Consider the following 14597-nt stretch of genomic DNA (forward strand, 5'->3'; position numbering starts at 1 on the left):
ACAGCAATGCCTTCGACTTGTTTGGGCACGAGTCTTTCTTCTATGAATGTAAGTGGCTTAGCCCAATCTTCATCATGTCTGTAAGATTCTGCAACTACCACAAGATCTTCCTCTACTTCCTTACTTCTTCCAATGGTCCAATCTCCCTTCATTGCGTACTCCAGCATGTTGATTGATACGACTGGTTTATCACATTCCCGATACAGTTTCAACTTTGAGCCATTTACAGGGTTGCGCATTGGGTTATCATCTAGGGTGGAAAGTTTTACTGCTCCATTCTTCCCCACTTCTCTGATTTTATAGGGCCCCAACCAACGAACTTTGAACTTACCAGGTCGAAGTTCGTTGCGGCCGTTATACTTCAAAACCAACTGATTGAGACGGAAGTTCGTCCGCCGAAGATGTTTGTCGTGCCAGTACTTCCATCAGCGTTGGGCCGCTTCCATTGCCCACTGTACCATTATCCGACACTCATCTAACTTGGTGAGGTTCATAAGACGAGCATTCAAACTCTCCTCGTCTCCCAACCAGTTGTCAACAGCAATTCGTAGGCTTGGTACGGTGTACTCCGTCAGCACCACGGCTTCCTGGCCATACATAAGTTGGAACAGGGTGTGACCCATTGTCACCTTGTATGTTGTACGGTATGCCCAGAGTACTACAGGGAGATGCTCCTCCCAGTCCTCCTGTTCCACTCCACGTGACTTATAAATGATGGAGACGAGTGTCTTGTTTGTGGCTTTTGCCTTACCATTTGCCCGCAGATAGTATGGACTGGATAAATTTTGGAAGATTTTGAATTTGATCGTCATCATCCGAATGACCTGGTTAACAAAGTGAACTCCTCAATCACTTGTGATCTAGATAGGGATCCCGAATTTGGTTACGATATGTTCGTACAAGAACCTCGCCGTACTGATGGCAGTGTTATCAAGAAGAGCTCTAGCTTCTGCCCACTTGGTCAAGTATTCCGTGGCGACCACTATGTACAGGCATCTATGCATGTTGCTCACTTTCAGGGGTCCCACGAAGTCCAATCCCCATCTTTTGAAAAGTTCCTACGACTGAGAGGGAAATAGGGGCATGAAGTCTCGTTTAAGAGGTTTCCTCGCACGCTGGCATGTGTCACATCCAACCACCCATTCGCGCACATCAGTGTGCAAGGTTGGCCACCACAATCCTACCAACAGTACCTTCCATGCGGTAGCATCAGGTCCCATGTGGCCTCCTGCCAGTCCATCATGAGCTTCCTTTAGTACACTCGGAATTTCTTCTTGCATCACATCTTCGCAGGATCTGGTCTGGTCCCATCTTGTATAGTAGGCCATTGATCAATTGGAAGGTTTTAATTTTCAGTGCCAGCTTACGTCGTTCCCCCGGTGGCATGTCCCGAGGAAATGTCGAGGTGGACAAGTACTTGCCAATGCTCTCGTACCAGGGAGGTAGTACGGCGATTTGGAACGAGTGTCTAGGAAGTCCTCATTTACTCCTTCCGCGGATTCTCCAGATTTGATCCTTGACAATTGGTCCGCAATGATATGACTCTTTTCAGGACGTACTACGATGGTGAAGGTGAACTCCTGAAGTAATAACAGCCATTGGCTTAGCCGTCCCTAGATTATTGGCTTATTCACCAAATACATCAAAGCTTGATGGTCCACATAAAAAGTGAATGGTGTCACAAGGAGGTAGTGGCGGAACTTCTGTACGGAGTACACCATTCCCGGTGCCTCCCTCTCCGTCATGTTGTAGTTCCGCTCAGCGTTGGAAAGCAGTCGGCTGGCGAAAAAAATGGGGTGATCCAATCCCTGTACGCCCACCTGTGCTAGAGTGGCACCGATGGCATAATTGGAGGCGTCCACATGAATGTGGAACTCCTTGTCCCAATCGAGGTACGCAAGGATTGGTGCTCACCAGTCGTGATTTTAACTCCTTGAAAGCTTCTTCCTGCTCCATCCCCCACTTGAACGGTTCTCCCTTCCTTGTCAGCTTGTCCAATGGAGTCCAATGGACAGGATACTTGCGCAAAGCTCTTGATAAACCTCCTATAGTAGCCGACATGTCCAAGAAAGGATTTCACCCCTATGACATCCACTAGACTCTCCATGTTCACAATCACCCCTACCTTGTCAGGGTCCGTCTTCAAACCTTCCTTGCACACAATGCGCCCCAACAGCTTCCCTTGTGGTACCATGAATCGGCACTTCTTGGGTTTAGGGCCAGTCGAGCCCGTCAACATCTCTCCATGCACTCCCCAAGCGCATTCAAATGGGTTTCCTACTTACTGTAGATAGACCAGTCATCGAGGAATGCCTTGAAACTTCTAACCGACATCCCATCAAAAATGTGCAATATGATCCGTTGGAAGGTTGTCGAAGCATTACACAGGCCTAAGGGCATTCAATTGTATGCATATACTCCATCCTCCACTATGAATGTCGTTTTCAACTTATCTTCTTCCATGATGCTAATCTGGTTATATCCAAAAAATCTGTCCACGAACGAGTAAATCTCGTGGCCCGCTACCTCCTCCAAAATGTTGTCAATGAATGGAATTGGGAACGAGTCCTTGATAGTCACAACATTCAGGCATCAAAAGTCCACACATATCCTGATCTGGTTTGCTTCCTTCTTTAGAGAGATGACAATTGGCGATACCCAATCACCGGTTTCTACCTTGAATATAATTCCGGCCTCCAGCATCTTTTCAATTTCTTCATTCACCTTTGCTACATAGTTCTTATTCATTTTGTACGGACTCCTCCGTACAAGCTGGGCTCCGGGTACGAGGGGTATGCGATGTACGCACAACTCTGGAGGTATCCCCTTCAAATCCTTGTACATCCAGGCGAAGACGTCCTTGTACTCCAAGAATATTCTGAAAGTTGCTGCTTTGAGTACGAGGTTCCAGTCATCCCCTACAAGTATCACCTTTGGATCGTCATCCTTGCCCAAGTTGACCCTCTTCACGTTTGATTCCTCATAATTGATAGCCTTATCCCATTCAAACTGATGAGCAGGTGTTTCATCCACCCGTGCCACACCCTCACGATACTCCCCGTACTCCGGAGGGAATGTTGCATCCTCCGTACCATCACCTGACTCTTCCATCTCACATATCTGCAGCATGTGGCACTCTAAATGGAACGCTTCATAGTCTTCCATTTGCTAGTGGAAAAGTTCGGCCAGAGAACTGGTTTCATCCTTGGAGCATTCTTCCAATTCCAATACCCCTTCGTCATTGGGTTCCATCCTCCCCTTGCCTTCTTGGGAACCCCATTCCCAATTGTGCAAGTCATCCGAGTCGAAATCAGATGATGCCAGTTCCTCGCTTACAGCTTGGTTCCGTAGGTCAATTACGTACTTTCGGCCTTCACTCTCGATGGAGAGTGTATTCCTCTTCTAATTATGGTTTGCCTTAGCCATAATCAACCATCCCCTCCCGAGGAGGGCGTCATAGGCCTTCCTCTCCAACGAAATGACCACAAAATCAAGGAAGAAATGTTGTGTGCCCACAACAACCTTCTGTGCCATGAGGGTTCCAAGAGGTTTGATGTCGTGTTGGTCCGCACCGACAAGGTGGAAGGTTGGTGGCCAGAGGGTTGGTTTGTCGAGACCCCTGCATGTCTCTTCTAGTAGTACGTTCACCCCGGAGCCGCCGTCCACAATCGTGTTTTTCAATTTTTGTCCCATTATTTCCATTTCCACCATGGCCGGCTTCCGACCAATACTCATAGTGAGCAGCATGAGGTCTATGGCAGTCGTGCCATAAAGTTCTGATTCTGTAATGGGGTCCGTATTGGGTGGTTTTGCTACCACCGAACGGTGTTCCTGGTCAACAGTGTTGTCACCGACTGCATTTGGGAGAGCCATCCTCAACTGTGGCATTGTTTGCAGAAGATCGGATACCCGTACGGGTATGGTGGTTTGCAACATCTGCTTGATTATAGTCTTTTCAGGCCCTGACCAAAGTGAGGTGTTGGCAGCATTGTGTGAGGCTCTTCATTCCTCTGCCATCGCCCATTCAATGTTTGCTTTTGCTTCTCGAAGTCTTTCTTTCTTCGTATGAGGATCAGGATACATTGCCTTCTTGCTTTGCAATCTTGTGATTGCCAATACCTCCTTCGGTTCCTTCACATCTAGCATATTCACCCCCTTTTGTTTCAGGCAATCAATGTCCTCATGGTTTCCTGGACCGCACCATTTACACAGCAAACTCCCATTGTTATTTCCGTTCTGGCACTGCCGAGCAAAGTGGCCCCATTCATTACATTTTTGGCATTGAATCATAGGTCGCCCTTTGGCGTCGTACTGGATTTTACTCCTTGGTGTGTCGGTATTGGATCAATTATTCCCTCACTGATTGTTGTGATATCCCCTTGGTGAAGCATCGGGGTTTGCTGGTTTGGATGGTGTGGCTAACGGAGTGATTTGCTCTAATTGGGTGAGGAACACTTGACAAATGTCGCAAAAGGATTTTTGTGGGCATGTCCCTTAGTGTGACCCTCTGCCTTGCAATCGGTACACTAGAGTTATTTACCCTCTTTGCCATTCTCCTCGTCGGCCTTCAACTCTCTCATCATCCACATCATATCCCTACGAAGGGCCTGTACGATCTTGGATTCGCCATCACTGTCTTCATCCGTACCGTCATCGTCGCTCACTCTCCTCTTCCCTTTGGACATTTCGTTTTCACTTTCAATGTCCATTGCTCCGTTGTAGGCTTCCTCGTACGATGGCGGAGGGACCACCTTCATCTTCCTTCTGAGGGACAGTACGAGTCCCTCCACAAACCATCTCTTTTTCAACCCATCGGCCGGCTGATTCTCCATCTTGTTTAGCAATTCCTTTAGCCTACGGTTATAGGCCCGAACACTTTCACTTTTCCCTTGCTTAGTAGTATAGATCTCGGCCACGATCTCATTATCATCCCTCAAGAGCTTGAATTCCTCTTGGAAGGCCCTCTTCAAAGCATTCCAACTTGTTTTGTGTTGGGCATCAAGATTCGTATACCAGTCAATTACGATCCCTTGGAGAGTGGCTAGGAACGCTTTCAACCAATAATCTTGGTCATCTTGATCGTTCGCTTCCCAGATGGTTACACATGTTTTGCATTGCCGCACAGGGTTCTCTGACCCATCGCCCATGAATCTTGGAAGTTTTTGTCTCTCTAGAGTGTTCTGGTTGTGTGCCATTGAATTTACCTAGAAAGTACTTTGTCCCGCCTGGGAGGTGTTATGTGCTGCCTGGAAGGTGTTATATGCCACGTGGAAGGTACCGTATGCATTTGACCAGATTGGACTGTTCGGCTCTGTATGCGAGCTTTCTACGCGTCCCCCTCTATCCTCCACACCTTGGTCACCCTCACTCCTATAATCCCTCCTTCCTGGGGTTTTTGGCTCTGGCCTTCCTATTTTTTACTGTTCCCCGAGAGACAAACTCCCAATTCTACACAGATTACTTTCAAAGAGTTCGGCGACCTCACCCTGCAGGTCCCGTGCGGTCCCTTCGTGACGGTCAGATTGCTCCGACAGATTGCTCTCAGACTGAGTTTCGGTTCCTTCACTCGACGTCAAGTGAGCGGCCTGGTCGGCGAGATCTTCCTCTGCTACGTCCGGTAGTGGTAGGTTGCTCGCAACGTCTACCAACTGGTTCCACATACGCGGTTTCTGCCTCTCCCAACTACGGCTCCGACTCACGCTCTGACTCTTGCTCTGCCTTTCCAGACTCTTCGAGCCTTCAGTGATCTCCCTCAGCCGACGTCTCTGCTTGTTTTGTTTCCTAATACGTAGGGATCTCCGTACCGACCCCTCGCCTACTTCTCCATTGGTACCACGTTGTCGCTCTTTGTTGGGACGTAGGGGCATTAATTGCCAGGGGTACGGCGTCTGCTCATATCCCTCTCTTCCTCTTCCCTACGGCTCCTTTCTTCGTACCGCTACAGGATTTGCTGCCGACGACATTCACGACTGATTTCTTCCCTCTGCTCTTGTCGTTAATGAGGTTTTATGCCAACAGTCTAGGAAGGCTCCCAAGAAGATCAAACACGGCAGAATTCACTGTGAGTTCCTCACATACCGTGCCTTCAGGGACCGCTCTCTCCCAAGCTTCCCTCTGCACGTACTGAGTGACGAAACGTCCCACAATTCCACCAAATCCTCCGTCAGTTGATCCTCCTGTACTTCCGCCTACGTGGCCTCTTCATGTGTATCACCTTCAGTGACTATCACCTATTGTTTGAATGGTCAGCCCATTAGTGGTTACCGCCTACCGCCATGTTGATCTCTAGAATTCAAATCGGCAATAGCGCCAAAATGTTTACTCCCTACGATGAGTTGTTCAAGTTCCTAGAATAAAAAGGAAGTACCCACAGAACATACAACCAACAACTTCAATTATATTCAGAACATAGATTAACAGTCACAGTCACAACAATATGGCAAAAAGATGTTTTCTTTATTGCATTCCAAAACTAGTACATCATCAACAACAACGCCATGGTTCCCTTACATTGCACTATATAAGACCCAGCGGTTGGCGGAGATGCCAACCGTCACAACTACCGACTAACCCCTACGGGAACCAACGGCTGTCTTATTACACAAAAACATAACTAGCAAAATTATAAGTATTATCCTAATTGCCACCTAACAATAGTCAAATGACATGTATTGAGATCTCTATTCCATCACCACATGTTGCTTCTTTGAAAGCTTCCTATGATTCCTTACAAAGAGATCATTTCAGTCCTCCAAATCCACCTCATTGAGACTCTTTTCTATCAAACATATGATCCTTGTTTGTGGATTCTCAATTATAGATCTTGAGGATACATCAAAGGATTTGCATAACCTCTTTGATGGCAATGATGTCATCACATCTTTTGTGTTTCTAGATGTAGAATAGATTTGCCCTCTCCTAGATCCAATTCTCTGATTGAGTATTTAGTTCCTATTTTAGAGAAGACATTTTTTTTCTAGCATGAAAAAACCAAAATTTGGATTCCCTACTTATCCAAATTATAGGAATGACAAAATCAACAATGGATTTGTTTCTTCCCAAGAACAAAAATGCAAAGTGGATCATTTTTTGTCTTCATGCTCTCATCATTAGCACACAGGCTGTCTCTTTTTTTTGGGGGTGGGGACATATTCTCTATTTTTCTCTACTATAAGGGGATATCTATTGTACATTAGTGCCAAAAGCAGTCCTTAGGAGGTCATGTTGAGTCCTCGTTTCTTTCATTACATGTACATGTTTGTTTACTTTTTTTTCCTCTATTTTGGGGATGATTTTTTCCCCTGAAGTTTTCTCCTTTTCTCTACTAGTGAGAGATTCATTTATGTGTACATGGGTACCTAACATGGCCTTGTAGTTGGGACCCATCCATCATTCATCATTTGTGCATTTTTGCATTTTAGCATACTCCCTATGTTGCACTTAAGAGGAGGTCTTGGTGTGAACACAGTGTATTACCTAACAAGTTTCTTATTAGGTCATATTAACGCAAGCATACTTAAGCTTACTTAGGTCATTTGTTTTTTTGTGTCTTATGCCATAAAATTAGGACATTTATTATAATCTTATTCTATCATGGATTTCCTTCTTGTATTTACAACGAGGATTTCTTTATTGTATATTGTATCATTATTCATTTTACATCTAATGAATTCTCTAGCTTCATAGCAAATCAATTGCTTCTCTCCTCTATGAAAGGTTGTTTCGGTTGCTGGTGATCCTTGGGCTGTTGTGGGGTTGACTCAACAACTCTTGCATGATGTCTCATCTAGCTATTCATGGTACAATGATCCCACCTTGCTAGTTTCTATGAAGCAATTTCTTCTAGATGCTTTTATGTTATTTGTTAATTTTGTTTTAAGATAGTACAGTTACATAGAACTGTTCTTGTCAGATGTGACCTCTCTTGAAATACATTGTACTCTATTGAATATTTTGGAAGATCCCACTCTCAATCTCATCTACTGCCTATTATCATCCTCATTTCAACAAATACTACTTACTGATTCAAAATGACAGAAAAGTTCCTTATCTTGAGCTACGTGAAGAATACAAAGCCATCCACATGTTGGATGATACAACTCTTACTCTGTTTCTTATTAATACCAAACAAAGTCTAGCTAGTAGCCTCTCTACACTAGTCTTCAGAAGATGTAAACATATTTTTATAATGTTTCTCATGATTTTTAATTTCAGGTTCTGCATAGATTCTGAATTCAAGTTCCATGGAAATCCCAATTAGGGCATTTGAAGCATGATTGGAAAAAAATTCTATCAAAGCTCTAAGGCCCCAAAAAATCCCCTTTTGAATTTACCTACGAAGAATAGTACATAAAAGTAGTGGATGAATTTGGATAGTAAGTGAACTACAAAGTACTTGAAACTAGCTGACATTAATATCTATCATAACGGGTTCTTGTACCCAAGGCCCCAAACCCATACCCAACCAGTCCAAGTACTAGTTTAGCAACCAATAAGTGGGATTTAAGTTATAAAAAATGAACCAAAAAAAAAACATTTAAACATTTTTAAAAAACCATAAAAAGTGCCTAAAACCCTAAAATGCAACCATTTTGTTTGTTGTTTGACAAAAACAAACCTATTTCACATAAACTCGTTCTTGTTTTGCCATTTTTGCATTTTGGAAGATAACTAGTCTTTTTCAAAGGAGAATAATTGCAAAGTGCCGAGGGAATGAATCTAGCTTGCACTGAGGACATCTATTGATCTAAGGTAAGTAGTTTGACAAATTATTCTAGTTTCTTAATGAATTTTTCAGGTTTTTAATGAATTTTTTCAATTTAAAAAAAAATAAGATTTTTCTCAATATTTTTTGGTGTTTGTTTTGAACTTTTATTAGTTTATAGATATTGTAGGGTTGAATTTGTTTAATTTAATATTTTATAGTTTCTTGTAATAACAATCTATTTAGAATAGCCACTAGTTCAAGTTCAATGGGCCTTGAGACAAATAAACAATTTAAATATGATAAAAGTGTCTCCTATATGGAAATATCAACTTCCAAGAGGTGAAGCTTTTATTTGGAATTATAATCAATGTAGGATCCTATTTAAGAGCTCATACAATCGATTGAGAGCTTACTTATGTACTATAAGTGGATGTGGAATTAGAATATGTGAACAACAAAACAAGGAGTTGCCCAGAAAAAAATTATAGCATTCATTAGAAAACAAAAAGAAGTTGATGCTATGAGTTATAGAGCAAAATCAAAATCTCATCCTTTAGCAAAGAAAACATAAATGAAATCATGTGCAGATTACTCCTTCAATAATGGCCTCACAACATCCTTTCTTGGAGATACCCACCATCCAATAAGAAGATCCCTCTCCTTCCAGCAAAAGAGACTCATTGGTTAAGTCATTTCAAGATGAAGCAAAAGGCATTGCAAATAAAATTGCACGTTATATTTAAGCCAATGGTCCTCCTTTCAACTTTAAAAGATCACCATGTTGGGGAGAAATGGTGGCGGAAATCAATAGCACACCTTGGTTAAATCATTTCAAGAGGAAGCGAAAGACATTGCAGATAAAATTGCATGTTGCATGTGAGCCAATGGTCTTCCTTTAAAATTGGTAAGATCACCCATATTGGGGAGAAATGGTGACGGAAATCAATAGCGCACCTTCAGATTATGAAAAGGTGTGCACCACCTTACTAACAAAAGAAGAATAAAAAATGTAGAGACATCACTCGACCCAATTAGGGATTCACAGATTGAAACAAAAGTGTCCATTGTTTCTAATGGATGGAAAGATTGCAAAGATTTACCTTTAATAAATGTTATTGCAATGTCCTCCAAAGGGGCTTTGACGGTGGTTGATTATGAGAGGCAAGTGAAGGATGCAGAATTTATTTCCAAAATCCTTTTGACTCCATATAAATGGTGGGTGCTAACAGTGTTCTCTAACTCATTACGGACAATGCAAAAAATTGCAAGGCAACAGGTGCTTTGGTTGAGGAAAGGTACAGGCACATTTTTTGGATGCCATATATAGTGAGTGAAAACTATATATACCAAGAATGAGGAGATCCAAATGTTTATGACAAACCATCCTATATTACAAGGCATCTTCAAGACTTTCTCAAATTTGGAATTGTTGAAAGTAAATTTAATTTATGCCACATTTACTTACATTTTAATATGTTATTAACTTATTTTTTACACAAAATTAGGTAGTTGAGAGTTGAGACCCAATTCACATCACACACAATCATTTTGAGACAGCTTATGAAGGTGCAAGAGGCATTGGGCGTCATGGTCATTAGCCACCAATGGAGTATTTGGAAGAAATCATATTCAAAGCGGGCCCAAAAAGTCAAGTAATTGATCTTGGATGATGATAGTAGGCTTGACTGGACTATGTCTTGAGTTTCACCAAGCCTATCATAAATATGATCAGGTTGCTGATACAAACTCACCATGTTTGTGGGGAATCTATGATGCCATCGGCTCCATGATCGAAAAAATAAAATTCATAATAGCACAAAAGGAGAATGACCCTAAAGAAACATTTTTCCAAAGTATGGAAAAAATATTCATCATTGCAGGAACAAAATTAACACACCATTGCATCTCCTTGCATGTGCATTATCCCCCAAATATTATAGTACAAAGATGATTTCTCTGCCAGCGAGAACTGCACCGTATAGAGATATTGAAGTTCTTAATGTGTACAAGTTGGCATTCAAAAGAATCTTCTTTAATCCACAAGTGGTGGATAATGTTAGGAAAGACTTTGGCAAGTTCATCTCAAGATGAGATCATAGAATTTGTGCTCTTTGAGAAAAATGTAAGGAAGATGTTCTTACATGGTGGTACCTCCACAGGGAAGATTGTTTGTTCCTCCAACCTCTTGCAATCAAAGTTCTATCACAAATAAGCATTTTTTGTTTTTTAACATTCATAGACTTCAATACTTACCATTCTTCAGCATTTATTTTTTAGTTGTATTGACTTTCTCTTCAACTTCAATAGGTTGCAGTTCTTTGGCTAAATAGAATTGGAGTACATTCTCCTTTATCCACTCAATGAAGTGTAACTGGTTAGAAGCGAAAAAAGCAGAAAATTTGGTTTATGTTCATTCCAACTTGTATCTCCTATCACATAAGGAAGTTGACTACAAGGAAGGGGCAATGAAGAATTGGCATATAACCCCTAAGTGTACCAACTTGGATGCATCTATTGTAAAGCTTGCTAGAGTCAATGTAGATGATGACAAGGCTCTTGCACATGATGTACCTAGTGGGAGTGGCACTCTATTTGCTTATGGTTCAAATGATGTTGAAACAAGCAATGACTTTGATCTAGATGCATTTGAAGAAGATTAAGGACCAAGATACAAAAATTTTATTGTATTTTGTCATGAACATATGTGATATATGACATAATATTGAAATTTTGAGCTATCAATTGACAATTATATTAATCACTATCATTGATCAATGATGAAGTATCATTCTATCACAAATTCAAATGTCATTACTATTATAAAATATGTTATAATATGATATATCAAATGTATTTGTAATTTTGCATATTTTTTAATTTTTTTGCCAATGTTTACTAGGTTCTCTTGTGTGTGTGTGTGTGTTTGTGTATACACATATACATATATGTGTGTGTTTGGGTGCGTGTATAATACATATACACACCCAAACATATCATATCCAAAAGAGAAAAAATTGTCATACCAACATATCGAAACCCTATACTTGTACCCAATCCCGTACCAAAATTGACAACTTAGTCTTTTGCATACCGTAGCCAGCCACATCATTCCCAAGAAAAAAAATTTGCCATATTGGCATACCAAAACCTTCTAAAAAAAAGAAATTATATTAAAGTCAACAAATGGTCAAGGTAGGTCAAAGGATATCGAAAGCATAAGAAATGGCAATAACAAGTAGGAGTGTTGAAAACACTCAAACAACTATAAACTCTCACAAGATTTGGTGAACATTTGTTACTTAACCTCTGAGAGAAAAAAACTTAACAGCAAGATGTGGAAATCTGGAAAAAAATTGTGAGCACAATTATCTTAAATTATCTATTTTCTCTTAGTCTAATTCATAATACAATATGAAGTAGATAACACACCTTTAAGGTGGCACTTTAAACCATAGTTGAAAAACTCACAATGTGTTTGCGAAACTTGTGAGTACTTGCAAGCCAAAAGTCTTGGCAAGTTACTCGCCAATGATTTTTTGAAAAACTCGCAGTGATTTTTGGTAAAAAATAACCAAAAACTCACGGTCTTTCATGAAAAACTCACCTGAAAGAGTATAACTTTGTTTTTTTCATCTAATGTATAATTTTTAAAAAACTCTTATGAAAAAAAAAGTGCCAAATACCTAATTTCTTTCGTAAGTGACAAAATTGTGAAAATGGTGTGCACCATGAAGGTTTGTGTGGTTTAAAGGCCTTAATTTCGCTTGGTGGCAAGGAATCTACCCCTCAACCCCACCCTATATTGTGAAAGGGTGTGCACCCAAAGTGCTGCCCTAGTTTAAAGGCCTTAATTTTGTTTGGTGGCAAGGAATCTACCCCTCAACCCCACCCTATATTGTGAGAGGGTGTGCACCCAAAGTGCTGCCCCTGGGCCTTGCAAGAGGTGCTACCCTTCAACCCTGTTGGGGATTTTGACCCTAGACCTCCATGAGGGGCACCACACCTCTACCCCATTGGGGGTGTTGCCCCCAAAACCCCATGAGGGGCACTACCCCTCAACCTTGCTTGAGTGTTGCCCCCAACAACCATGAATGGCATTGCACCTCAACCCCATTATGGTCTATGATATGTATTAAACTCTAATTTCAATTTACATATGATGGAAATTAATAATATGTTCTACAAATTTAGAAATATGTATTTTTTAAGAATGTTTTTTAAAATTATGTATTCCAAAATGTTCAACAAAATTTCTAAGTTTTTGCCTACTCTCAAATTTTTAGGTTTGCTGAGTAATTGCCGAGTCCAAGTTTTACAACCATGCTTTGGACAATAATTAAACTACAGCCTCCTAGATGTAAAAGTATTATAGTTGAGTTATGACGGTTTAAACAGGGTTTCAAAAATTTCTTAAGCCTCCATGGACTGAGTTGAGAAGCAGTTCATTGCAGATTAGTATTCTGTTTGATCCAAAACATTGTTAATTAAAACTTTCTTACATAGATCCTTTTGAGAAAAACCCATTCTCATGAATACTCTTCCCAAAATGGAATTCTCGTTTGCCCTTGAATCTCGTTCATGTCATAGACTACTCTATTGGTGCTTCGAACTAAAATTTAATATTTATATATTCCTATAAGCATATTCCTAATTTCAAAAACCATTTGACAAGTTTTAATGCTCGAGTACTTTTCATAATTTGTTGCTCAATGATTGTCCTCTGAAATCAGTTGCCTGGTATTTAGAATTACCACACGTTTCGGATCTCGCTGCAGAACTCATTATCATGAACCTAAATACTACGCATTTGACCCCATAAGAAAAACTTGAATCATTTGACATGTATCTGGTAGAAGATAAATAATTATAATTTCTACAGAATGTAAAAAAAATTGATTTTGTGCCAGCACTTCACATGCAAATCATAGCAATGCATATTAATTGGACATTAAACAAATAGTTTTATACAGAATTTCTAAAATTGCAACAATATCGTCGCCTAAGGAACTTTTCATTAAAAAAGTGACACCCATAGGCACTCCACTATGCCAGTCAATTCCACGTAAATTAAAAATAGCAAATCCAAAGTTATCCGCCGCCTTAGTTTTAGCATTAAAGCTTCTTCCTAGGTCGATTCACACACAGTCTAACATTCCTTTGAATTAAAAATATCTATTTGTTGAAAAAAAAAATCGAAGAAATAATTTATTACCTTCTTTTTGTGACTGATATACTCTCTGGTGTGCAAATTTTTGAAGATGGGAGAGCTCTCTGAAACGCTCTGCATTTGCAAATCCCCCGTTCCTCCGGCCATGCCCACTTACGCTTTAGCTCGTGCTTTCACAAACAAGCTCTAAAACGGTAGTTAGAGAAGCTCTTCATTTCACATTCGTGCTACGTGAAGACCTCCTCTGCATTGAGTGATATGTTCTAACCAAAAAAATTAAAAGTTTGATTTTAAAAAGAACGAGATGAAAAATTCCCTTGTTAAAATTTTTTAATATATTAATTATAAAGGAAAATGCATTTCTAAATTTAAGAAATAAAAAAATACATTCACCAATGTTTTCTATGGTTTTAATTTGTTGAGCAAAAATTTTTGGTTGTAAGATCTTAAATAAATCTTTGGAGACTCCAGGGAGAGGGATCAGTTTTGGGGGCTTCTATTGTGGGTAGGACTTGAGAGTCTAGTTTATTTAATAATAAATTTAATGTTAAGTATACAATTTTTTTTTTATATATATATATAACCATATATTAATTATAAAGGAAAATGTATTTCTAAATTTAAGAAATAAAAAAATACCCACACCAATGTATTTCATGGTTTTAATTTGTTGAGCAAAAATTTTTGGTTGTAAGTTCTTCAAAAAATCTTTGGAGACTCTAA

At 40.2% G+C, this 14597-nt stretch overlaps 1 protein-coding gene across 1 annotated transcript in view; it reads right to left on the bottom strand.

The window, feature by feature from the left end:
- Positions 1-14143, bottom strand: part of LOC131059916 (THO complex subunit 3) — a 142395-nt gene extending 128252 nt beyond the window's left edge. Inside the window, exon 1 of the mRNA XM_057992987.2 lies at positions 13920-14143. Within this exon, the coding sequence (XP_057848970.2) occupies positions 13920-14021 (102 nt within the window). The 5' untranslated portion in view covers positions 14022-14143. The remainder of the gene's footprint in view (positions 1-13919) is intronic.
- Between the last annotated feature and the right edge of the window lie 454 nt (positions 14144-14597).

The sequence above is a fragment of the Cryptomeria japonica genome, chromosome 1 (genome assembly GCF_030272615.1).
Source record: "Cryptomeria japonica chromosome 1, Sugi_1.0, whole genome shotgun sequence".
Taxonomy (NCBI): Eukaryota; Viridiplantae; Streptophyta; class Pinopsida; order Cupressales; family Cupressaceae; genus Cryptomeria; species Cryptomeria japonica.